The sequence below is a fragment of the Artibeus jamaicensis genome, unplaced genomic scaffold, assembly GCF_021234435.1.
Source record: "Artibeus jamaicensis isolate MK-2021 breed Jamaican fruit bat unplaced genomic scaffold, CSHL_Jam_final contig_851, whole genome shotgun sequence".
Lineage (NCBI taxonomy): Eukaryota > Metazoa > Chordata > Mammalia > Chiroptera > Phyllostomidae > Artibeus > Artibeus jamaicensis.
In genome coordinates, this window is record NW_026521986.1 from 5985191 (window position 1) to 6012837 (window position 27647).

The window sequence follows — 27647 nt, forward strand, 5'->3', positions numbered from 1 at the left end:
TTCTAGATATAATTATTACAGTTACCAGTAAGTGATTCATGTTCAGCCTCTAGTATCTTATATAATTATTTTATTATATATTTATATATGTAAAATGACTTAGAATATGAACTAAAATTATCATAATATGTATTTGAGTCATTACCTGTTGGATACGCATTGAAATAGAAAACTGCAGTCTTATTCTTACAAATGGACAGAGGTATCAATACCTGTTAAATGCTAATTATATTTCTAAGGGTTAAATTTACTACTACATTTTACCTTTTCCATATTGTAAATAAACTTTGAAAAGGTAAAAGGTGTTCAGATTCATTGAAGTCCCTCAAAACCATTATGAAATATCCCAAATATGTTTTTTAATTGATTTCAGAGACCTATATACCTTAAGTGTTATAGGAAAACTGGCTGCTTTTAAAATAAGAGTTTTTCAGTAATTTGACCATAAAGAGTGCTTTAAGATAAAATGGAACCCTTACATCTTCTCTCCTCTAGAACGTGTGCAGAAACATGCTGACTTTCTACAGGGAGAAGAAAAACAGGAGTCAGTGCGTGTGTGATGCTCTTTTCCCAGTCACAGTATATGTACTTTTTTCAATGCTCACAGCACAAACCTTCCTTTTCTCACACATTCACTTTTTAAACAACAAATATCCTTCCCCACGCACAAAAGAAAATAGCCACGGTGAGTTCAGAAACTTAAAAGTGAAAATTACTAATGGAATGTCCATGTAAACATCAGAAATATAACAAAATATGACCAAATCCTTCTAAAGCATTACTTTTTAAAAAGTTGGTAAAATTCAGCCAAACTTGTTTTCCTACTCAAACCCATCCAAATCCAAAATACTTGTTTTTCACAAAATTAACATTCCCTTGACTTAACTGTATACGTCCAATGTGAATTAGGCACGAATGGTGACACGAAGGGTTAAGGGACAACTGCTGGATTCCTTCTCAGCACATAAAACAGCCCAGAACTTAATCTCACCCAGTCAGCCCAGGAGAAGCCAATCGACCCTTTCCTAAGGCAAATGGAATACCAGGTCATACATTTTACAACACTAGGCACCTGCCTGACCCCGTGCATCCTCCCACACCCACAAAACTCCAGCATGAAGAGGCTTCTTCAACTCTCCTACTGCCAACATTTCACCACTGTCGGGAAAGCCGTAGAGAAAAATCTAGACGAGTGTTTTCTTTTAAAAAAACATGTATTATCAGAACCATCAACCCAGAGCTTACAGGCACAGACTAATTAAATAAGTTAACTTGCCGGCATTTTGGATGAAACTATTTCATCAGGGCATGAAATCTGTTGCCAGTTTTCAAATCAGTTGCACTGGGTTCAGGGGGTGCCTTACTCTCAATGTTACTAGCTTCCCACTGCTGGATTTCAAACAGAAAATCAGACAATTAAATCGCATTTCAGGGAAAGGGCACTTAACCTTACTCGCCTAGCAATCTCTCAAATGCAACAGACACGTGTTTTTCCCAGAGTAGTTCTATGCCCGGCACCTGGCTGCAGGCCACCAGCCGCGGAGAGCGAGCGCCCGGTGCAGCCCAGACACGGAACGCCAGCCTACCCGCAGCCCGGGGTGCCAGCCGCAGCCCCAGAGGATCCCTCTCTCGCCACCTCCTCTTCCCAGCAAGTTTCTATAGGTGGTCCTCGCAGCAGGAGCCGGAGAGTGGGTGTCAAAACGTCCAGTAGCTGGAGACACTGCAAAGAGCGGTTGTGACTTAACGAGGAGCCGCTTCTTCCTTTTAAAGATCCGAGAGAGGGAGGTGGAGAGGGAGAACCCAAGAGCCCACGTGACCACCAAGTGGGCGGCTGGGAGGTCTCTGATGGTCCCGAACTCCTTATCTCTCGATCGAGACTCACCTGGGCGAGGGGGAAGAAGGGGCTGTCCCAGCGCCTCACAGTCACCTGCTGAGGTAGCAAGGCACAGAGGGCGCCCTTCGCCCTGTCTCAGATTTAGGAGAGCTGAGGCAGGCCTGAGAATGTGCATTTCTAACCAGGTCCCGGGTGATGCCGAAACTGATGCTGCCGGTCTGGGGACTGCACTTTGAGGATCACGTCCCTAGACCTTGGCCCACGTGGACCTGAGGGGTTGGATGCGCCGATGGCATTAAATACAGAAGTCTGACGCTAAGAATCTAATGGTTAAACTTGAGAGGCTTGGGGTTTGCCTGCAGTAGCAAGAGCAGCCTTGTGCCCCCGGAGAGGCAAAGCCACACAGCAATGGTCGGGAGGTGGAGAGAATGGGTTCTCAGCTCTCAGGGGCTGGCTGGGAAAGCCTTACATCAAAGAGCCTAGGAGCCTCCTCAAACTCACCTACTGTAAGGAAGCACCCCGGAAAAAAATCCGTGCCTCCTCTGGAGCGTGCCCCCTTCCCTGGCTGTGCCTGCACCGTGCTCATTTCGCAGGCCAACGCCCCCTGGTGGCAGCTCCAGTCCCCCCACCCCCGCCTCAGTGGGGTTCCCGAAGTGGAGTCTCTGGGCAGTAGACCACAGTGTGTAGACCACAGTCTGTAGACCAGGACCATACCAGGTAGTTATGGAGAAGGAAGTGGCATTAGGGCAGCCACTGACGGTGGCAATTAAAAGGCAAGTAGCAGATTCCCCATAGGCCATCTCTAGTGTGCTCTTGGTTTCGACCAGCGAGGTCCACAGGTGGTGGAGACAAGCCCCAAATATGGAGGGCCACCTACAAACAAGGTTATCAAAAATTCCCTACTCCACCCCCCTCCGGTTTTTACTAAAGCCGAGACTCTCAAGTCACAATGCCGAGAGTTTCCGGATTCCTGAGGCAGAGAAGCTAGTGTGGACAGGAAGGAGACTGCTAGCTGACCAGACCCACCTTGCGGAGACCTGTAGAGGACGGGTACTTACCTGTGCCAGTCTCAGCGTCCTGTCCCCTCTCCTGCCTGTCTCTCCAGGTACCTGGTACCCATATACTGCTTTCTTCTTTCCATCATAAGGAGAAAAATCTTTCTTTCTACTTTATTTTTAATTGTTTATTCTATTACAGTTGTCCCAATTTTTTTCCCCTTTACCCCACTCCACCCAGAGAAAAATCTTAAATAATGGTTAAAGAGATTAGTTCCACTTGGTAGTATTTACTTGTTAACAGGATACATCTGGAATGGAAATGGCTATGAAGGAATTTCAGTCCTGAGCCAACAGGCCAAGACGACGTGAGGGTGAAGAAAACTGACATCTATCAAGTGTCTGCGTCGTGCCAAGACTGTGCCCAATGCTTGCACAGCCTCTCATTTAATCCTCATGCCAGCTCTGTGAACCCCCCTCTGAGGTAATACTGACCCCACTTTTCAGGTCAGGAAACTGAGGCTCACAGATCTTCTGTCAGCCACACACTGTAAGAAAGGAACTCGGTAACAACAATGCTTACAGAGTCAGCTACCACTCATTGGGTAGTTGCTCCACTTTCTACGTATCTCATTTTATACATAACAAGCCTATGAAGTAGATTACATTAACTAGCCCCATTTTACACTTGATGAAATGACCAGTCAGTGGCTAAGAGGGACTTGAACCCGGGCCAGAGCCCAAGACTTTTCTGCCATAACAAGCCTACAATCAATGGGAAATGAAGCTGGCTTGGACATCAGGATGCTCTGTTTCCTGCCGATGAGCACTGACTCAAAGCCTCCTACCACTTGTGAGAAAAGCACCCGCGCGACCCCAGAACTAGAGCTCCACGTCTGCTGTGATGCTCCCTTCGGAAGGTGCTCCACTCAAGGGCACAGCATGTTCTCTTTTTAAAGACCCTCAAACACCCACAGAAGCTGTTTGTTATACATGGAAACCTCACCGCAGGAAACATTAAGCAAGGAGAATGAATGGGAGTGAGTACATTTCTTTCTGACTCACCCTGTGGATCAAGAAAAACAAAGGTACCTCAGGGATAAAATCTTTGATTGATTTAATGCAGTGAAACAAACAAAATTAAGAGGGAATTCTTGAGACAGTTAATGCCAATGACTAGACCAAAAGGTGCCCTGAAATCTAGTGTTGAGGAGGGGTTGATGCTTGTTTCCACCTCACCCATGATCTGCCTAAGGAAGCACCCACATGGTATGACATCTAAAGGTCTGCCTCTCTCCAAAGTAACCTATGACAGGGACCGAAGTCATCACCATTCCATCATCCTTTGATGTTAAATCATTGGATTGTTAAAATTCAATCATGTTGTACATGATGGGTGATATTAATTTACTAGCATTTATGATTGCACTAGTGAGAGCTTGTAAGATGAGCTAAATGTCACCTGGGAAAGCAAAGGAGGTCAGTGCAGGACAGGTATGTTTCACTGCAGGGGAAAGGAAGGCCTCTGTCCATCAGGGGTACCTTCCTCATCTGCTCACCTCACCCCTTCTCTTCTAGTGATGGCTTACCCTCCCAAAGCTGAGAGCCTGAGTGAAGTGAAGGCCGTGATAGCCTAGTGCAGTGTGCACCCAGCCTCCAGCGAGGTGCTCATCCTGTGGGCCAGCCCTGCCTGCACCAGGATTGCACGGTGCCGTCTTGTATGTCCAGCATCCCCCTCAGTTGCAAAGTGCTCAGAGCACCCACCTAGTTCAACCAGGCATACAACGAACCCCTGCTAAAGGCTCAGAAAAATCAAAGGGCAAGGGGAGAGATTTCCCGTGGCAAACAAAATACCAAGAGGCAAAACAAACTCCTGCAGGAGGCAAGAAAGCAAACGCTGGTATGAAAAAGTAAAGGGGAGGGAGGAACCCTACAAATGGCTAGAACAGTGTGCACAGTGCTATAGGTGGCCTTGGGTTGACAGTCTTTCTCTACTGAGCCTGAGGACACGTAGAAAGATCTGTGTCTTGGGATGCTCTTACCTGCTCCAGAGTATGAGAGCATCAGGCTCGTTCTTTATATTGTGTGTCTATAAACACACCTGCTTTAAATGAATCTGAGAAATGAAACCCTAAACTTATGGAATTTATAAAAGACAAAGATTTGTTGAACCTGCAATAACACCTTTATCTGGTGGCGACAAATAAGAAAGGTGAGATTACCGATGTGGTATGTCAGAGATTATCTCAGCTACTCACAAATGTGGGTTCGTAATATAGAATTTGCTACTTGAAAGCTGAATTGGGGTAGAGCTCTTTAGGATCATGTCTTTTTATGGAGATGAAAATGAACCTAATACTCACATGACGTCACAGCCCAGGCACCACAGGAGGGGGCTGGCGCAGGTGGGTTCGTTTTCATTTCATTCAGTCCTCATAACTTCCCTATATGGCTGTCCCTGCTTTGCAGATGGGGAAATTGAGGCTTGGAGGTGACATTTCATTTGTAAGGTCACCCGTATGCATATGGCAGAGTGAAAAAGTTCTAAGAAAGTTCTTGCTTTCTACATCATTATTCTGCGATGCTTTTCTTATTTGTTGTGTAAACTGAGTGTGTTTGTCCTGAAGAACCTGGATATTGCTGAAGGAAATTTTGTGAACTTCTGGCCTAGGTGTGACTACCCCTGTGCACATTTACATGACTTTATTCTTTACTGACATGTGTTTGACTGGAGCCCTCGGTAAAGTGACCAAGGGCATAAGCTGGAAGGCAGACCTAACCTGATACCTGGGTGCTCAGACCACAGGACCAGGTTACTCTGACCTCCAGTTGAAATGAACCACCTGGCAGCCAGACTATGCAGCCATTACTTAGATGTCACCTCATTTGTCTCAGTCCTTAGTCTTTTATATTTGCAAATGTACAAGTAAACTTTTTGTCCTGCCTGATGCTCCTTGAAGGTACTAAGGACCTTGAAGGTCCACACAAACCTCTTGCACACCTTGAGTTTCTAATTTTTGATCCATTTTAAATGAAACATCATGAAGAATATATGTTCCTGTTTTTAGTGTCTCTACCCAACTCTGATTGAAATGATTCTCTCTTGAGCTGGAAAAGAAACTAGCCCCTGGAGGTCACTGGCAAGAATGTGAATACTCAGCTGAGAAAGAAAATGCTAAGGAAGTGTTAGAAATGGGGGCAAATTGTAATCTGCAATTTCACAAATGACTCAAATGCAATTCTGGAACTACAGCATCTTACCTCTTCTGGCACAGAATAAGATAATATTAATAACAGATTGGACAATGTAATGTTCCCAGAAATGAGGTAAAAAAAAAAAACAGCATATAGACAGACATGGCCTAAGAGGCCATAGATTCTAATAGTATCATCTGATTTCACAGAGTTTAGAATTCAAAAAAATCTACTAAAGTTTTTTCTTCTTCTTGTAAAGGTATTCACCATTTTCAGGCTCTTTGTTTATGTCATGGAAAGTTACTAAAAATGTCTCATGTTGTTCCTTAGACCCACCTCAACTAATGCACTAGTGATACAGATTGTATTAATGGTACTTAGGAAAACACAGACCCCAGCTTTGGTGCAGAGAGAGAAGGGGCTTCTTTCACATGTTATTACTTGATCTGATGAGCCAGCCAGAGAGAGGAATGGTACTCTCCCTATTCAATACCCTTTTATTGGGAATTATAGCCAGGAAAGGAACTTCTATAAGTAGTTCAGACCACTTTCGAGAAATTGGCAATTTTGTCCAATTTACTAGGATCACTGCATTCTCCCCTTTTTCCTCTTCTTTTTACACTTCTGCATATTTTCCTTCTATCCGTCCAGGCAGTTTCACTCACTCATCTCTCCACAGTTCCTCACTAAGAGAACTGCCACCCTAGGATGACATTGGCTCTTACAGTTAACAAAGCACCTATGTGGCCAGGTTATAATTCATTTTCACTCCAAACTCTTTGATGATTTTACCCCCATTTTACAGTTAAGGAAACTTAAAAGAGTTCTTCAGATTCACACTTACAGGAACCAAGGTCAGGTCATCTGACTCAGTACGGAGGTCCATACCTGCCTCCCCGAGGGAGATTCACTTCCTGTGTTCCTAGGGAGTCCTGGGGTCTCTAAATGTCTGCCACATGGCTGCTGCTAGTAGCTGCGGGTTTGCTTCGGCCCAATCTTGTCCCTCCCTCTGCCCTTCTCACCCCATTGGTCTAAAATACCATCCAAGGGAGAAAATTATTGATAGCTTCTTTGGTTATTTTCACCTTAAAATTATTCGGATGTGACATTACATTTGTTCCTTCATAAACACTCTTCTTTGAGAGTGCTTCATGCCCTCGTGCATTTATCTCTGTGTGAGAGGACCCCCTTAATGCTGAAAACCAATAATGCTCTAAGTCCCCATAGGAGACAAGATAATGTGAAGATGTTTGCTCTCAGATGATAACTAGGTAAAGGAGGAGGAGATGACCACCATTCATCCAGCAATTGCTTGGAAATCCTTTCTCTGCACTGTTTCATTTAATCCTCACAACAATCTCACAAGGTAGGTACTATTTATGCTCCCATGTAACAAATGGGAAACTATGGCTCAGAAAGTTTAAGTTACTTGCCAACACCACACAACTAGTAAGTAGCAAAAGGTTCAAACCTCACCCCAAGGCCTAGTCTCTCTGAACTGCTGATCTCCCTAAGGCTTTATAATCTAGGGAAAGAGATAAGGCAAAACCCTAATAATTTACCTTCAACACCCATTACAAATGGTGATGAGTGAATGGTGGAGATGGAAAGGTGTGTGGACACTCAGAGGAAGAGAAGTCGCTTCCCTACTGGCGTGGGTTCCTTTCAGAGAGAGATTTACATGAACCCCCAGAGCTCCTTACCTGAGCCGACCGCGTTTCAGACAGGAGGGTGCTGATCTCTGGGTCTCTTCTAATTCTACAGGTGCCAAGGCCCAGCCTTGCATCCTTCCCTCAGAATCCCTCATCCTTCCACTCTGTCCTCTGGAAGCTGCGTTCAGGGCCCAGGACTTCTGCAGATAGGACAGAGAACAGGAATGAGGGAGGCCAGAAGAGCCCAGCGCAGAATGAGGCGCAGGCTTGGAGTCGATGTGGCCTGGCCTGCGTTGGGTTTTCAGCCCAACCGCTTACCAGCTGTATACCCTTGAGCACTTTCCTGGCCTCTCTGATCTCCCTGTGTAGAGTGGGAAGAACATAAAAATCTAATTTATATGATGATTGTGAGAATGAAAAGAAAGAATGAGTTGTGATGCCTGACACCTGGTAAATTCTCAATGGCAGCTTCAAAACAACCCAAAGGTCCTTGGAACAAAAGGTTTCACCGATGTTGAGGACTTGACTTAGGAAAAGGCAAGGAGCAGGTTTTCTATTTTAAATGTTTAGGGTTTCCTCTGAGGGTGGAGGAGGTAGTAGGGAAAGTAGATGCTCTGCCCAGAGTTAGTCCCGGAATTCTGCATACCTCTCTTTAGTCGGGCCCAAAGGGGAAGTGCGTCAGAGAAAGACCCACTGGCCCATGTGGAAGTCGCAAGGCTAATTTGGAGCAGTGTTTTCCCCCGTTCCTAGACCAGGAGTCACCTGGGTCACTGTTTAAAATAGAGATTCCCAGGCCTATCCTCCACGGCAAAATCTGAGCCAGGAGTTCTGGGGCAGGTCCTAAAAGTGTGCCTTTTCCACAAGACATTGGACTTTTTAATGATCAGGGAAGTTTGGGAAACATTGCTTTAAAATGCTCAAAGTGCTTCTGTGTCCAGTGTATAATGGAATCTACATAATGGGTGAATTATTATTCCATTTCATAGGAAAGGTAACGAAGGCCCGACAAAGCCTGCTCACGCTGGCTGGGAGCCAAGGAATTTGCAATTCAGGCAAATCAATCACTGTCTAAAATCAGTCGTAGTGAGTAGTGACACTACAGATTTCTCTTGGCCAGAGAGGAGCTCAGGTTTCCTTCCTTCAGAACAACACAGGGCATAGATTGATGTGAATACTCCTTAACTGTACCCTGGTTTTTGGTTCGCTTTGACTATTGTCTTTTCCTCTAGGGAATCCATAAACACTACATACAAAGCAGGACTTTGTTTTTAAAGAGCTGGGTTATTCCCATACCGCCGAGCAAAGGTAATTAATTTGTCTTGCTGTTAGTATCTTCACCTGCATCCTCGCCTTTCATTTTCTCCTCCTGCAACTAACTTCTTTTATCATCCCTAAAACTTCTGGTCCTGGATTAATTCATTAAGGGCTCAAATTCTATGAAAGACTGTGCTATAGAATTGTTTCAGATTTCCTAGTTAGAGAATCTAAGTATTGGCTTTACACAACAGGTTCATGTCTCCCTCTAATGGATGGGAAAGAATAAAACAAATCAGATTTCTTTTTTTATTGTATTTATTTATTCATTTATTTAAATGTATTTATTTTAATTGTTCAAGTACAGTTTTCTGTCTATTACTCCCATCCTAGCTCACCCCCTAGTGCTCCCCACCTCCCTCCCATTTCCGCCCCCCTCAGTTTTTGGCCATGTGTCCTTTATACTTGTTCCTGTAAACCCTTCTTACCCTTCTCCCCTGAAATTCCCTTCCCTCTCCCCTCTGGTCCCTGTCAGCCTGTTCTCTATTTGAGTGTCTTTGGTTATATTTTGCTTGCTTGTTTGTTTTGTTGTTTAGGTTCCTGTTAAAGGTGAGATCATATGGTATTTGTCTTTCACTGCCTGGCTTATTTCACTCAGCATAATGCTTTCCAGTTCTATCCATGCTGTTGCAAAGGGTAGGAGCTCCTTCTTTCTTTCTGCTGCATAGAATTCCATTGTCAAATCAGATTTCTATCTTGTTAAACCAGAAGACTTAGTATGATTTATCTATATGATATATGATATATAAAACATGTGTTGAAACAATATGTAGTGGCTTATTAAGGTAATTTCCAAGAGCAGCACACAAGTGTGCTTTTGCTTTCATTACTTTAATATTTCATGCTTTCAATACTTACATTTACTTAACTATGTTCCAGATGTCAAAGTATAAAGATATGAATAATACCATGCAATGACAAAAATGAATGCAAAAACTCGCTTAATTCTGAGATGGAAAGATTGACAAGATATACTAAGGGGGAAAAATCATAGTACAAAATAGTATAAATAACATTCTACCATCTATTTTAAGGGAGGAAGAAAGAATACACACACAAAACATTTCCAGAAAGACACACACACACAGTTTGTTCTCTCCTAGAAGGGGAACAAATTATCTGGAAAACAGAGATAGGCAAGAGCTTTCACTGCATTTCTTTTGTGTATTTTGAATTGTGAGGATATTTCCTAGTCAAAAAAATGAACAGATGTTGAAAATTAATAAGACAAAAATGAATGAGGCAGGTTCTGCATTTGGTTACTCTGAAGAAACACACACGCTCAGACAACACCATGTGATCGGTGCTGGGATAGCACTGTGCACACCGTGTTAGCTGCTAGCAACACCAGGAGAAGGCGCCTACTGTAACCAGGGAGGGAGAGGGCATGGGAGCAGGAAAGGTCATTACGGCCGGGTCAGGGAACACCTTCTATGCCAACGTAAAGAGCTTTCACTGAATTCTGCAGGCAACAAGCCATTCAAGGACTTCAGCGGGAGAACAACAAGTAGATTTGTCTCTAGTGGGGTATCACTCTGGCAACAGTGTTGGGGGAGGATTCAAGGAGGTCCAGACTAAAGTAAGGTAGAGTCAGGGACCTTTTCTGTAATTTTCCTGTTTCGATGACCTGTTTTCTAGGGTCAGATTGCCTCAGGCTAAGGCTGTTTGACTTGTCCTTGCCAGGGCGTAATAAGAAAATACCCTCCCTTTCAATATTAGTTCTTTCAACATGAATATATTTTACCTACTTTGCTTCTTCATATGTAGTTTGCCTTAGGTTTATTGTGCACAGTTTATTAGGTTTTCATTTATTATCAGGAGCAAAGTTTAATAAGAACATGTGAATAATCAGTAAGTGAGTCTTATAACCAAAATGTACTAAACTGTTTTCTAAAGTTAGTTGTGCATATTATAATTTTTTTCTATAGCTTTGACTTTTCTATGCTCTGAATTCCTAGCTGAGATTTGGCAAACATGAGGTCTGTTGTTTTTGTTAAAACCTATATTTTAAGGGAAAAATAGCATAATTTTAAAGTGAAAACACAACTGGAAAAAGAAATGAACAGGAATAGGCTTGGCTGAGTCTGAAGACAATTTATGGAGCCCTTATTCACAGATGACTTGTTCTTAGTCGGGGGAGGAGATTAAATTATCCAAAATTGGAATTTACTTACAATGTGCTAGACTTATTACCAAGACTTAGCAAATGACACCTCATTCTTCCTCACAGTAATCCCATAAAATACGTCATCTTATTCTGCTATTATTTACAGATGAGAAGACTGAGACTCAAGCAAGTTAATCAATTTGCCCAAGGTCGGGTAGCTCAAAACTGTCAGATGGATTTGTGCCCATCTGTCTGATTCTGAAGCCCATTTTTAAAACAGATTTTCTTTATTTAATTTTAGACAGAAGGGAAGGGAGGGAGAAAGGGAGAGAAACATCAATGTGTTGTTGCCCCTCATGTGCACCCTTACTGGGAACCTGGTCTGCAACCTAGGCATATGCCCTAGACTGGGAGTCAAACCAGCAACCCTTTGGTCTGCAGGCCAGGGCTCAATCCACTGAGCCACACTAGCCAGGGCTGAAGCCCATTTTTCAGGATCAGCATATACAGGGTTCCCTCTAAACTGTCCAACAGAAGCCTACCTTCCTCCCAGGACTTCTGCCAAAACCTGCCTTCTAAAGTATTCCCCTTCCTTCCAACCACCTTAGTGAAAATAGCGGGTAGACGGGTAGACTTTCTCCTTATTATCTCCTCTCCCAACCCTATCCCTCTCCTCTCATCTCCCTTCCTCCTCTCCTCATCTCCATGTCATCTTCCTAATCTCCTTCCCAATTCCACTCATCTCTATTCTATTCCTTATGCTTTGTGGTTTTCTTCCCTGTTGCATTGAAGACCCAGGTCTTCTCTGCTTCCTTCCCCAAATCAAACAATCTAGCCTCAGGAAGTACCAACACACCGAGATAAAGAAGGATTGAAATCATAAGATAAAGTTTTAAGGGTATAATTTCAGGAATCTATAAAATGAGGCTATGTCATAGTCCCCACCAGATAACACAGTTGAAATGGTCGATGTCTATTTGGTATTAGAAGACAAGTTTCACTGCCTGCAACTTCTAAGGAAAATTTGCTTCAATTCTTTTAATTTCACTATCTCAGGTATACATTTTGAGCGTACATTTTCAGAGGCTCTTATGTCATGTCTCGAAAATGTCCACTTGCACAAACTTTGAGAACGTTAAAGGCAACCACCAGACAAAAATTTTCCCCAAGATTCTCCAATTCCTGTAAATAAGCTAAATGTCATAAATTGAACATCTAAACCAGGTCAATTTTATGGTATGTAAATTATGTGTCAATAATACTTTTAATGGATCAAGTTCAACAGATGGGATTGGGGATCCGACAAAATCGAGATTTGCAAAGCTAACGACCCCCGCCCCGCCCTGCACCGGCCAATCTGGGATCACTCCGGATACCTACGAGCTCCAGCCCGGCCTAAAACACCGGGCTGGGCTTCAAGCGTGGCCAACCATCAGTCATCCTACATTTTAAAAGTACGGGGGCCACCCAGACTCTCCCACTCAGCAACAGAGGAGTGGGAGGAGGAGAAAGGGGGAGAAAGTACAGAAAATAAGTAGCACAGACAGCAGATAGAAAATAGATAGGAGGGAGGGTAAGAATAGTAGGGGAAATATAGAATCTAAAGAACTTGAAACACATGTTCATGAACTAAAGGGGGAGAATGGTGGGGGAGGGGGTGTGTAGGGTGGAGGGGAATGAAGGGGGAATAGAACAACTGTAATGGCATAATCAATAAATATATTTTAAAAAAGAAAAAGAAAAAAAAAGAATTAGGGTGGGGATCCCCCAACACCAGTCTGACAGCCCGTGGGCCAGAACGCCGAAAGTCCATCCCACTCCACAGGCTTCGCTTCGGCGTGCAAGCCCAGTGCCGGGTCAAGTTCTCCGGCAAGGGAGCCCCGATCTCTCCCGCGCCCTAGGCCGGGGAGGAACCCTCCCAGACAGCGCCTCGGTCTCACGAAACTGTCCCCACCCCCAAACTGCCGGATAGGCTGGAATCACGGCCCGACCCCTTCTTCAGCGGGTTCTCCGCCCCCACACGAAATCTGAAGCGACTCCTTCCACCAGCCAATTGTTAGCACTAACCTTGCGTCATCTCCGCCCTCTTCCTCCCGCAGTGTCGCACAGCAACAGCCAAGCTTGAGACGCTCTCCAGTCACCTCCTGCGCAGGGTTGCGGGAGGAGCTGAGGAGCGCGCAGGCGCCGTAGCGCGCACGAGCTGGCCCGCCTGTCGCAGCAGTGCAGATTCTAACGACAATCTAGTCGTGCGTAGTGACGGAAGTCCTGAACAGGAGGTTGTCTCCATATAAGCAGCTGCACTGGTCGTGCCATAACGGTCCCTATTTTGCTGAAGTGGACACCGCCAGAAATGGAAGAATATTTATTTTTTCAGCCACAAGATGTGTGATAGTTACAGAAGGAACAGGAAACTTACACACCGCCAAACTGGTCTCCAAAGTGATTTGGAGGCTAGACCATCACTAAATGTATAGAATGTTTATGATTATGACAAAGAAAAGTTAAAAGCCAAAATCAAAGGAGAGAACAAAGTAAAAGTTTTCCAAAGCATTTTATTCACCATGAAGTCATACTCAAGATGCTAGAGGAAACGTCCGTATCTGCTAAGTTCTTGTTGGCAGCAATGAAGAGGCAGAATTTTTTACGCATTATTCTGTCCAGTCTCACAATCGGAAGCAGCCTTCGATTTGTCAGATGCTTCATAAGCTTGGATAATAAGCCTTAGGTGAGTGATTATTTTTTTGTCAGCTGTTTTCACGTTAAATCCCAGCATCTTCATTATCATTTCTTGAAAGTCGACACGCTACAAAGGGCCACCACAAAAAACAAGACATGTCGTTAGTTTTGGTCACCTACTTATTGTGTATAATAAAAGTGGGATGAGAAATTTAGTTTTGTTAAACATTTATTTGTGAAATGTAACATTCTGTATTTAAATATTTTAAGCTACAAAAATGACCTATTACAAGAAGTCTTTATTTACATTTTTCTTTTAAGATTTTTTTCTTATTTTTACACTTTATAAACTAGACCTAATTTTATTGCTGCTTGTTCTTCATCTATAAGGTAATTTCTTTGTTAAACTTCTGATTTGCTGTGATAACAGTAGCAAATACATCTCTCTTCACCCATTCTTCTAAAACCATGGTGATCAGCAAGGAAAGGAGATAAAAACATCCATAAATCATGCCTCAAACATAACCAGAAAATACCAGACTTCAGTATGCATGTAAGTGGAGAAATAAACACCCTAAGCCAGCAAAGGTAGCCCAGAGCGCATGCTGGAGGATGCAGCGGGTTTCCACTGGTGGCCCAGAAATGGGACAATGCCAAAAGGGGGAGATACAGCGCAGAGAACAAGCCTGAGACCTGGTGGATTAGAACACTGGGAAATGGGGAAGGAAGAGAAAGGGGCGTAGAAGAAAACAGAAATGCAGTATCACCCAAAGTGTTCCAGTGATGAAAATACGCTCCCCAAAACACAGCCATGCAGCAGGGGAAGCATGTTTGACACAACTCCTGATGTGAATTAAATATTCACTGGACAAGGAATTGCAGACATGGCATAAAACACACACACACACACAAGCCTTTCTAAATGTAGTATTTCAGAATACAAACGGACAAAAAAAAGATGTCTAAGATGCCTCATTAATAAGGAAGATGTGATAATTCAACTCAGAAAAGAATAAAACAAAATCTTCTCAGAAATGAAGACTAAACCACAGAGTGCCCAAAGGAGAAGAGATCTAACTAAAAACAATCAGGAATGTGTGAATATGCAGAAGTTAAAAAAGAGAAAAAGTGATATCATGACTTGATATTTTAAGACTCAAGACAATCGGTTAAAGTTACATATTTCTCCCTCTCTGGTGTAGCTAAGTGGATTGAGTGCCAGCCTGCAAACCAAAGGGTTGCTGGTTCCATCCCCAGTCAGAGCACAGGCCTGGGTTTTGGGCCAGGTCCCCAGTAGGGGGCGTGTGAGAGGCAACCACACAGTGGTGTTTCCCTCTCCTTCTTCCTTCCTTCCCCTCCGTCTAAAAATAAATAAAATCTTTTTTTAAATGTTACATATTTCTTAAGCAACTAATATATGGAGGTATGACATACAATCCCACAATAGCACAAAATTATCAGGCCTTTAAGAATTGTCTTAAAATACCTGCTTTATGAATACAGTGAAAAATCTAAGCAAGTTTAGAAGCATTACCCCACAGAAAGTGACCCAGCCCCATACACATGGTTTCTCCTGTTGGTTAGTCAGAGGACGTGTACACAAACCTGTGCTAAGATAACCATACATCCCATCCCTCATTGCTGTGAACCAAGGATAGGCATTTGATCCAAGCTGAGCTTATACAGACCCTTTCTTGGGATTCTCTCTGTTGTCACAGAAGCAGTAACTAAAACACTGTGGTTTTCAGTCAGAGACAAGCTGTCACACCAAGAGGTGCCAAGAAGAGATGGTGAGAAAGGCTTTACAAGTTCCCATGTGCTCAACCTAGGGCTCAGGTGCATCCCCACCCACCCAGAGCTCCGGGGGTTTAACTCCCTTTGACTTCATAAGCCAATAAATTCCCTTTTGTCTAAGTTGCAGTGTTTATCACTTCAACTTAAAGAATCTTAATACAGTAATGATAATGATAATAATGTGTTTAAAAACCTCTTGTGGACGTCCTGATACGTTTTCGAGTGCGCTCTTTGCTGTGCAGAGCCCGGGAGTCACAGCGTCTACCACCTGATGGGCCCTGTCTTTGTCCCAGCTTGCCTCCTGCTTGGCCGAGTCCAGCGGAGTTTTCAAGTTACCCGATTTCCCAACTGCCTTCCCTCTCATTGCTTCAACTTTTATTAAAGATTGCCTGAGCTTCTGGATTGTTTTGTCCTGTGAGGGTAGAAGGTTAAGGTTGAGAGAGAGAAAGATGACTGATTAGATCTCTTAATAACAGACAGGCGTGATGAGTGATAACTCACACTTCTATTTTTTTTAAGAGGTATCGCTTCTCGGCCTTTTGGCTAAGATCAAGTGTATTTTTTTTAAGAGGTAGATACATGGAAAAGAAAGAAAATTACAGTTTATGAATTCAGAGGTCATTTCTCTACCACCATCCTCATCAATAACCAACAGTCATCGGACACTTTTATAAACTAGGCACTTGGGGTTTACAGAGGTTTAACAAGTGTTCACATCCTCGAAAGGCTTACGATCTGTGCTAATTAAATTCAGAAACTGAGGAAATAAGCAGCTGTGCAGTAAGAGAAATATTGCTGATAAAAAAAGTTGATAAATATTTAATGTACCTGTGGTTTAAGACAAAAAAAATGTATGTCTGAAATATTACAGCTGAAGCTTGAAATAGTGAAGGTCAAAGAGAAGCCTGGCAAAATCACTAAACCATTTAACTCTTACCCAATAAGAAAAACAAAAACAAGACTAAAACAAAAAGCAAGGGATCTAGAAGTTACCTTGGAGGAGTGGCAAGGGAAACACACAGGGGCATCCATGAGATTGATAGTCTCTTTTTTAAGATTAATGGTAGATTTGCAGGCATCAAATTTTATTATTATATATGTTTTAATGATATAAGTATTCTTTTGTATGTACGTAAAATAATTTTAATGTTAATTTTAAGTTCAATGACAAACATGTAGCTAAAACAGTAACAAACCAAAGCTTAAACAAATTTTTTAAAGCATAACTTCCTTTACTTACTTTAAGGATATTTACTCTTGTTAGCTGGGTTTTCATATTTTTATTTGACAATTTCAAATCACTGAGCTGTTTCTGAAGTTCCTGAATTTCTCCCTCTAATCTTTGAGTGGTTGCAATCTGCAAATTCTGCTTAATATTCAATAAAGTTTGTTGCTTGTTGTCTTTCTCTAGCTGTTTAAACATCTTGCTGTTCCCATTTATTCTAGAATTCTTAGACCTGGAGTTTTCCTTTGAAGAAATCAACAGTATTGAAATAAAGAAGTTGTATTTTATGATGGTGTTCTACATTAGCATACCAAATCTACCCTCGTCTGATGAATTGCAGACTTAAAATTGCTTACATAGGTAAAATATTTTTTCAACATAAATATGCAACATTAAAATTATCTGGAAAATAAAATATGATGATAAAAGCTCGTGGCTAGCAAGAGTATACAGTTAAGTAGACAATATAATTAACACCAGGTGGTAGCATAGACTAACTTAACTTTTCTAGGAATGAATTATAAAGAAATAACCCAATATTTAGATAAAGATTCATGCATCGAGATATATACATTACTCATAACATGAAAAAATAATGCAAACTTCAAAAAAGATTAAATAAATGACATAATTTTCTATAGATTCCCTAGAAATCAAGTTTTCAAAAATTTCTACTAAGAGAAAATATTAATGATATAGTGAAATGGAAGAAGATAAAAAACTATAAGAATTATATTAAAATATGCATGGAAAATAATCAGAAGGAAATATATCTATATGCTAACAGTAGTTCTCTCAAAGTGGTAGAATTACTGGTAATTTAAATTGTATTCTTTCTGCCCTTCGTAATTTATAAAGTCACTACCAGAAAAAAATAGAAGAAGAAGGGGTGTGGATTTTTAAGAGATACCATATATTTTCATTATATATAAATAAAAAACTAGTAAAATGTATATTTTTTAAAAACCACTGTTTTTACAGAAAGATAAAATAGATGCTGCAGGAAAGCCTCATTGAAGAGGAAAAAAAGAATGTGAAAAAATGATATTAGGAAGGAAGAAACATACAGAATGTGTGGATATAGAAAATACATAAAAAGTTCTAAAAGAATATTTTTAACTCAGTGACAATAAATTGGGAATCTAAAAGAAATACATTTTCTTAAGAAACAACATAATAACAAACAATCATGTCCAGAAACCCAAAAACTTTAGTAAAGAAAACTATTGGACTTAAGTGACTTCAGTAGGTAGTAAATATTTAATAAAAATACAAGCATATCAAAGGCTTTCATCTATGTAGTAAAAATGATTTCAAATAGAAATGGGAAAATACATTGTTCACAATGAGCAGAAAATCTATAAGAGAATTAGGAACAAATTTTTCAAGAAAGACGTATGAGGGACTTAAAGGATACATATGAAGAACATATAAAATTCTTCTGGAGGACCTAAAATAATAGGTCATGTACCAAATTATAAAACATTATCAGACTAAAATTACAAATACTTAAATTATAGATATCTGAAAAAGTGGTGTATAAGTATATTAATAAACTCAATTTAAGCAGATATTGTGAAATAATAAAAATTATTTTTTTAATTTGTCCAAAATCATACCATTACAAGGCTGAGTAAAATGCAAACAGTACTTACAAATTGTCACTTTGGCAAGTATAAAATTTACATTGAACAGTTCAACACAGTGTAATTATTAACTTTATTTTTGACCTCTGTTATTCCTTTAAATGTATTCTGAGGTAATAATTCTTTGTTTGCCACTAAGACATGTGTTTCCTGATCACTTTTAGTTTAATGTAAAAATTATAACCTTACTTTTACTCAAAGCTATGTCTACTCAGGAGATTAGGAATGACATTAACAGATTAATACATAAAGACAACTAAGTTGAAATACTGAATATGACAAAAATAATAATTGAAATAAACAACACAGGTGAGAAAAATAGAATGGATAAAAACTCAATGAACTGAGTTGGAGATCAAGTTAAGAAACTCTCAGAGAAGGCAGCAGGAAAGGGTAAAGATATATAAACTATTTAAAAAAAAAACAAAGTGTATGTAGGTTCTCCAGACAGGCAGTACCAACAGACTAGTATGTGTGTGTATGTGCATGCATTCGTACATGCATGTGTTCATACATGTGTGACAGGGAGAGATTTGACTGACAATTGTGACTCCTGGAAGTCCAAAATTGGCAGGGCAGGCCCAGGGAACAGTTGATATTGTGGCTCAAACCCAAAGGTAGTTTGTGGGTACAACCTCTCTCTTTCTCAGGGGTCCTCGGCCTTTTTAAAGCCTTCAACTGACAGGGGGAGGCCCACCTGCATTATGGAAGGTAATAAGCCTTACTCAGAGCATTCCTCAGGTAATAAGGCTTCCTCTGATGGAAATGTTAGTCTGATCTAAAATGCAACATCTAGACTGGTGTTTGAACAAATATCTGAGCACCAAGCCTAGCCAACTTGACACATGAAATTAACCATTACACACACACAAAAAGGATAGAATTAGAATTCAACCTTCAGATATTAGTCATAGGAGTAAGAATAAAAGAGTGGGGAGAAAACAAAATCAAAAGGAAATAAGTGGATGGGAAAAACACTGAAATAAATGATGAAATCGACAGATGAAAGACAGATTAAAAACTTCATTAAGTGCCAAACATAGAGATAAGAAAAAAACCCATACATCTAAGCACATTATAACAAAATTTAAGAATATCAAAGCAAATGAGAAAACTCTAATAGCTTCCTGAAAGACCATCTTGTGAATAAATGCATACATACATACATACATACATACATAAAATCTTCCTGAAAGAGTAGATCATCTACAAAGGAGTAAGAATCACACTGATTCAGACATCACAACAATAACAGAGGATCCAAGAAGATAGTTTAAAAAAATTTAATGATGGAACTTTGAGCCTAGAAGTTTATTTATGTCCAGCCAAACTGTCATTAAAATATGGGGGTATATTAAAAATGTCATCAGGCACATATGGCATCTGACAAAGAACCAACTTTTAAAAACTCTTGTAGAAATGCTCAAATAAAGTATCAAGAGGACTTCCACCAAGATGGAGGCATAGGTGAAAGCACTGCACCTTCTCGCACAACCAAGTTTAAAAACTACAAAGTTTTAGCAACAAAAACGCAGGCAAACCACAGAAAATTGAACTACACGGATGTCTGACAACAACGAACCCTTCAGTCAAACTGGTAAGAGGGGCAGAGCCAGGGCAGAGCCAGCAGCAGAGCCAGCAGCAGAGCAGGGTCAGGCAGAAAAGACCCACTGGACCAACCCAGGTACACGACCCAGGTGTGCCAGCAGCCGTGGGAGGATCCCAGGTGTGAAGAAGTGGGCGGACCCACTGAGGGCACAAGGTGGTGGACCCACTGAGAGCTGATCGAGGTCACACATTCACACGCACATAAACCGGTGAAGGAGCGAGCAGTGAGACAGACCATGCAGGCCCCAGCGGCAGGAAGCAGCAGAGGGAACCACCATTGTCCCTCTCTGACCCCGCCCCCACATACAGCATCACAAACTAGCGACCTGGGTGGCCCTACCTTGGTGAACAACTAAGGCTCCACTCCTCATACGTAACAGGCACGAACAGATCAAAACATGGCTCAAGAACAACTCAGAGCCCCAAAGCCAATAATTCTAAGCAATGAAGAAATAGCCAAACTTTCAGATGCACAGTTCAAAACACTGGTGATCAGGATGCTCACAGAACTGGTTGATTTTAGTCACAAATTAGAGGAACATATGAAAGCTAAATTAATTGAAATGAAGGGAAATACACAGGAAATCAATAGTGATGGAAAGGAAACTGGGACTCAAATCAAAGGAGTGGACCAGAAAGAGGGAAAAAATGACCAAACAGAAAATAATGTAGAAACGAGAATTCAAAAAAATGAGGAGAGGCTTAGGAACCTCCAGGACATCTTTAAACGTTCCAACATCTGAATTATACGGGTACCAGAAGAGGAAGAGGAACAGCCACAAGTGGAAAACTTATTTGAACAAATAATAAAGGAGAACTTCCCCAAGCTGGCAAAGGAAATAGACTTCCAGGAAATCCAGGAAGCTCAGAGAGTCCCAAAGAAGTTGGACCCAAGAAGGAACACACCAAGGCACATCATCATTACATTAGCCAGAAAAAAAAATAAAAGTAACTAAATAAAATTTAATATTAAAAAAAAAGATTAAAATGAAGGAGAGAATCCTAGAAGCAGCAAGAGATAAGGGGACAGTCACCTACAAAGGAGTCCCCATCAGACTGTTAGCTGATTTCTCAAAAGAGACCTTACAGGTAAGAAAGAGCTGGAAAGAAGTATTCCAGGTCATGAAAACCAAAGGCCTACATCCGAGACTGATCTATCCATCAAAGTTTTCATTTAGAATGGAAGGGCAGATAAAGTGCTTCTCAGATAAGATCAAATTCAAGGAGTTCATCATCACCAAGCCCTTATTATATGAAATGTTAAAGGGACTTATCTAAGAAAAAGAAGATAAAAAAGATGAACAGTGAAAGGACAGCAAACTCACAGTTATTAAGAACCACACCTAAAACAAAAGCAAACTAAGAGGACAGCTAGATCAGGAGCAGAACCATAGAAATGAAGATCACATGGAGGGTTAGCAACAGGGGAGTGGGAGAAGAAGGGGGGAGAAGGTACAGAAAATAAGTAGCATAGATGGTAGGTAGAAAATAGATAGGGGGAGGGCAAGAATAGTATGGGAAATATAGAATCTAAAGAACTTGAGACATGTGGTCATAAACTAAAGGGGGGGAATGGTGGGGGAGGAGTGTGCAGGGTGGAGGGGAATGAAAAGGGAAATAGAACAACTGTAATGGCATAATGAATAAAATATATTTTTAAAAAAAGAAAAACTCAAATAAGGAGAAATGTCCAGGAGGATGCTTCAAAAGATATGCAGCTAAAGGTGATCAAACACCTTGTTCAAGTTCAGTGGTTATATCAAAATAACTAGAATCAAGTAAAAGAAAACGGACAGATATATTCAAACAACCCAGAAGTTAAAAATTCAGAGAATAATAATAATATAATTGAAGGCTGAGTTCAGAGACCAAACAGGAATGACATTCTTATAAATATTAAGTAAATAAGAGTATTGTTCTTAATTAAAGAGTGCCAGCATCATTGTGCTTCGGCAGCACATATACTAAAAAAAACTCCACCAGCATCAGAATAAAAATAGATTATATAACTTTAAAACCAGCAGGAAAAAATGAATTTGTATAAAAGAAACCTGGAAAATAGAGCCCCTCAAAAAACAGGAAAGTAAAGTATATGGAAATTATTAAGTTAATAAAAACATGTCCTAATATAATAATAATTGCAATTAATGTACACGTATTAAATTCACCAACTGGATGCCCTCCAACTCGAATTTTAAAAAATACAACCATATGCTGTGTTTTATCACAGAGAAAGAGAGAAAAATACAATGATAAAAAGATATACCACATTTGGGCAAACATAAACCAAAATAAAATTGTGTAAGTAACCACAACTTCTGAAAATGGAGAATTTAAAGCAATATTTTATAAAGGACAAAAATGTTTATAGTTCTATTAAAAAAAAACAAGGCAGCAAAGATCCCCATAAGTGCATATGCTCCAGTAGGCCATGAAGCAGAAATGCACAGGACTCTAGGGACTAATGGATGAATCAAAAATTACCCTTGGTGAATTAAGTACACCTTTTCCAGAGTCAAGGAAACAAAAATAATCAGAGATACCGACGATCTAAACCACATGAATAATATACTTGAGCATTAGCTAACTATGGAAATTTATGCCCAATAAACAGAGAACACATTTTTTAATGAGCACATATGGAACAGTTACAAAAGTATATAGATGTTGAATTATAATATTGCAAACCTGGAAATTATATGCTATTAACCAATTTTACCCAACAAATTAATGTGAATATATATTTAATATATACATAATGCTGAATACAATGAGATTTTTAACACAATACCATTTACGCCAATTTAAAATACGTGCACAAAAACCACACTTAAAAGAACATCTATAAACAAAAAGACACACGTTAAATACATAAGACTGATTTTCTTTGGGATGGGCATGGGGAAGGAACTAGCAGCCGAAGATGAATGCATGGTCGGACTCCATGGAGGACGCTGTTGATACCACTTCATTAAGTGCTGGAAGTTTTTTAAACTGAGCATTCAATACATACTGAATAAACGAATGAACAAATGAAATGAGAGACTAATGAGTAAGCAGTGAGTGAGTGAGATTACATTTTGGGCCATAGCAGTTATGGAAATAATATAACATAGGTATGAGTATGACGAGCAATTCTGAGTAGTAGTGAAATAGAATAAAAATGTCCTGAAAATAAATTATATTGCATCCTACCTATTTTCATGGCAGGTTTAGGATTGATTTCTTCCTTACAGGTTTAAAGAAGCAAAAGGTAATGGCCTATAACATAATTACTGAGGATGTCACCAATGGCGCCTTTTAATATCCATCTTATCTAACTGACCCGGTGCCTGCAATTCCACCTTCAGAGAGTCAGTCCTTTGAGCTCATTTTCCCCTAACCCACCTTTTAAAAGTACATTAAGGAATACATTAATAAGTGCCCTCACAATAACTATAAAATATGTATAAAATGAGAAATGGAAGATATGAAGTGGGGATAGGATTTTTGATCAAATCACAAGGGTTTTAAGCAAAGTTTCCTCTCTTTCCCCAAATTAAAAGCTTTAAACATTAACAGCTTTAAACATTAGATAATAGAAAAAAATATGATCATTTTCATTGTCAAAGAGATGCCTTATACTTCACGAAATTCTTACTTTATTCCTGCCCAAGTCTAATCTCTCTTGAAAAAAGTCATTAATAGCAATTTTTCCTTCCAGACGTTTCAAGGGTCTTTTTTGTTCCCCACACTTCTCTTCAGTTTGGGATGATTCTTCACGATGATGAGGATGCACCTGTTCCAGTCGTTTAGTGAGCATCTGAATTTCCTGCTGAAGGCCTTCAGTTCTCTGCACAGGAAAAAAACAAGATGAAACTCCCTGACAGTCCATGATTTCTATTTCATCTCGATACTGTGTAAGTTCTACTATACTGATATGGTAGTGACATTACATTACTAAATAGATGCTGGTTTCAAAAAATAGAAAGATTTCATACATAAATACAGGACATTTTAGTTAGTACTGAGTAATAAAATTATATAATGAATTTAAGAAAACAGAGTGTAAAAAAATTTGGAACTCTACAATAAACAGACCACCCTGTAGCAGGTTTTACTAACACACTGAATTTAAGCATTATCTATCTTCCTCTGAATTGTAGGGTAAAGACTCATGAAATTCTACTAAAGTGATCTGAACACAATAGAGAGACATAATCATTGAAATGTGCTTGTTCAATCTTTTGATAGACTTGACCAGTAAATTCAAATAAATAACTGATTTGACAATTTATTTGCTGCACTGACTGAACTGTATGCTCATGAGGGAAACATTATCTTCACCCTACCACTATTTTTAAGCTAACATTAATTGAGCTTACATGTAACTGTGCTAAGCATTTATCATGTATTAACCCATTTAATTCTTATAGCCACTCTGAGATGGGAACTATGTTCCCCAAACCCCCTCTTACCCACACCCGCTCCTGCCCAATTTCACAAAGGAAACTGAGGCAGAAAGTGGGTGAGTAACCTGCCAGGAGCACACAGCTGGCAATGGCAGAGCTGGGGTTCACATGGGAGCTCAGTGCTCTGCGCTAATAATGGACATCCTCCTCTCTTTTATTACAGTAGTAATACAATCAATATTACAGTGTACAGCCACAGAGTTCACTGAATTGGCTAACATCACAGTCCACATCTTCCAAGAAACAAATTTAAAGGAGTAACTGGTCTGTTAGTACACTTACAGACTTCCAAGACTGGTCGTTGGCACCGACTTCCTGAATCCTCTCTTTCTCGGCTTCCTCCGTGGCTGGGACAGGGGCAGCACTGTCGCTCAGAAGAGGAGCCAACTGACTGAGGAATTCTTGAGAGTGGCACTGCACAGCTTTAGCTTCCCAGCTGGACGAATACGGAGGTCTGTCTAGAGTATATTTTTGTTTTTCTGTATGGATCAAATCCTCTTGACATTTATCCCAAATTTTCTGCCCATCTTTTGGTCCCTCGGAGTGAAAAATGTTGTCTCTCTCACAGTTCTTGGCCAGGATGGCTTTACCTTTATCCTAAATGTGCCAACACACGTGTTAAAATTTCCATTTGGGATTCAGAATGGACATACATATTTCCTTTCTTTTGGAATATAGACATAGCCATAATATATAACTTCAGGAAAAGGTCCTCAAAAGAAAGTAAGAGTTACAGAGTCCTGAGAGAGACAAGGTTGTACTCAAAAGAGCAAACTAGAACAACCAGAGAGGAGTTAAAACGATGACATGGAGGGACTGTTTTGAGAACACAGGAAATTTGGCTTAAAGGAGCAGCTAACCAAACAGCCCTACTTTGTGAGGACACGCTCTTTAGAGAATATTTTGAGCTGTAAAAGTATGTAATGTAAATGTAAAAGTATGAATGAAGGAAGTTACACCCCCAACCCTTTCCTTGTGCTCCTGTAGTCCTCCTGCTTCCCCTGCAAAGAGGAAAAAAACAGAAGACAATGCTGCGCCCCACCCAGTCGACCTCCTGCAGGAAGATCCTCCCTTCATAAGTTCTAGCCTTCTTGCCACTGTCAACTCTGGAAGATGAGTAAACCAGTGGAGTTTCTGGGCTTTTTGCCACGTGAAATTGGGAAATGGAAGGACAGCTAGAATGGTTGAAATAATGGTGACTTTGCCTCACTAAAAGCCTGGGGAAAAAAGAGGCAAAATAGAAAATCCATGGAAGAAAAGGTCAGAGCTGCATGGACTCCGGTCCGGGAGAGTGTTCGGAGATGTGGCAGAGCAGTGAGAGCGGTAAAGGAAAATGGAGAGTGTTACTGCACCATACCGAGGTAGGCAATTAAAAATTGAAATTATTTTAAAGTACTTTGAAAGCAGTTCTGATTTTTTAATGGAACCCCTCACATTAATGGACTTTGCTTTACATTCAGATTTTACAACAAACTATGATAGTCTGAGAATTTCAAAATGAGCTTTCACCAGTTCTTTGACAATTGCCAGTCCCCCATCACCCTCCAATATTCTTCTAGAAGATCTTCGGCTGACCCTGTGAACTGCTGTGTACGAGTGACCTGGCTCATCTCTTCCTGCTTAACCCAACCCCTGTCCCAATTCTCTACTTCATTGCCTCATGTAGATGATCCAACAATTTAGCTTTGAAATTACTTGCCTCTCTTTCAATAATTTTCACCTATACCCCTCTGAATGGAACCCTTACACCCAGATCTAAAAACCTGCATTTTGTCAGCCAGAGGAAGTAAGCCAGACCAGATCTAAAACTGGTTTACTCTCGAACCGCCACTTCTTCTCCCAGCTCCCCGCAGCTCTAGGCCCTCCAACCTTTTCCTCGGAATCCCAGAGACCTTCATATCCTCCCTGCACTTTCCTGCTCTGCCTCCCTCAGAAGGCCATCCAGTCAACCACGCTGCACCACTGCCTTGTACCCTCCTCAGCAAGAGGCACTCAAAGTTGCCAATTATCTCCTGGAGTAATACAAAGTAATAAAAAACCTGTTTCCTCCTAAAATAATCAGAATTTATTCTCACCTTTATCATGAAACTGCCCAAGGTATCTTCTTGTCCTTTTGTATTCATACGAGGGGTGAGTTCATTAGCGCCTGCTAATTTTTTCTCCAAAAGTTTTGTTTTTTGCTCTGCCTTTTCTTTTTCAACCAGATGTATTCTGTGTAAGACAGCAGTAGGTAACAATATCATGAAACCAACTCAATATTCAAACTTCAATTAAAAATAGTGAAATAAATATTCCCCATTTAAAATATACTGTGTTGGGCAAAAAGTTCATTTGTTATTTTCCATAAGATGGTTCTAGTAGTGCTTTGTTGTCTTGAACTTCATTTGAAACAGTCTTGGTAGATTGATTGGGACAGCTTTCACATCAGCATGCATTAAAAAAAACATCAAAATTGGTGATTTTTTTTGTATAGTCATTTTAATATTGAAGATGGAAGAAAATATGTAATATTTTTAGCATATTGTGCTTTATTATTTCAAGGAAGGTAAAAATGCAACTGAAATGCAAAAAAGATTTGTGCAGTGCATGGAGAAGGTGCTGTGACTGACGAAATGCATCAGAAATGGTTTGTGAAGTTTCATGCTGGAGATTTCTCTCTGGATGATGCTCCATGGTCAGGTAGACCAGCTGAAGTTGACATTGATCAAATCAACATGTTAACTGAGAACAATCAACATTATACCACAAAGGAGATAGCCAACATACTCAAAATATCCAGATAATAAAGTTATTGGTGAAAATGAAAAAATGTGTCTTTTGTTTTACGGACAAAAATGAAGCTGACTTTTTGGCCAACCCAATGTTAAACATGTATATCAAGTAAAAATGTAACTATTTCTAAGGAGAGACTAGAAATGGCAGAGAAATGGAGAGAAAACAACCTGATTTAAGCCCTGTAGTAGTTACCCTGGGGGAGGTCAATTTGGAAACCATCCTTTTCCAGAAGGCATCTGAGTGTGAGTATCTGACGGCCACTATTGGCAAAAGCGTGACAATTGGGAGGCTGCACAAGCACTCCTGCTTTGATAACACCCTGACGGGCTCTGCTACTGGGGTCTGAAGAGGGAAAAGGACCTAAAAAGAATGATA

At 40.5% G+C, this 27647-nt stretch overlaps 1 protein-coding gene across 1 annotated transcript in view; it reads right to left on the reverse strand.

Annotated features, from left to right (window-relative positions):
• Positions 1 to 1505: 1505 nt before the first annotated feature.
• LOC128628569 (uncharacterized) overlaps positions 1506 to 27647 on the reverse strand; it is a 33800-nt gene continuing 7658 nt past the window's right edge. Inside the window, exons 2-10 of the mRNA XM_053673204.1 lie at positions 26573 to 26708; positions 24780 to 25094; positions 23745 to 23878; positions 16808 to 17042; positions 15782 to 15979; positions 13165 to 13337; positions 7728 to 7964; positions 2412 to 2707; positions 1506 to 1882 (exon numbers count right to left, since the gene is read on the reverse strand). Coding sequence (XP_053529179.1) covers positions 1506 to 1882; positions 2412 to 2707; positions 7728 to 7964; positions 13165 to 13337; positions 15782 to 15979; positions 16808 to 17042; positions 23745 to 23878; positions 24780 to 25094; positions 26573 to 26708 — 2101 coding nt within the window. The remainder of the gene's footprint in view (positions 1883 to 2411; positions 2708 to 7727; positions 7965 to 13164; positions 13338 to 15781; positions 15980 to 16807; positions 17043 to 23744; positions 23879 to 24779; positions 25095 to 26572; positions 26709 to 27647) is intronic.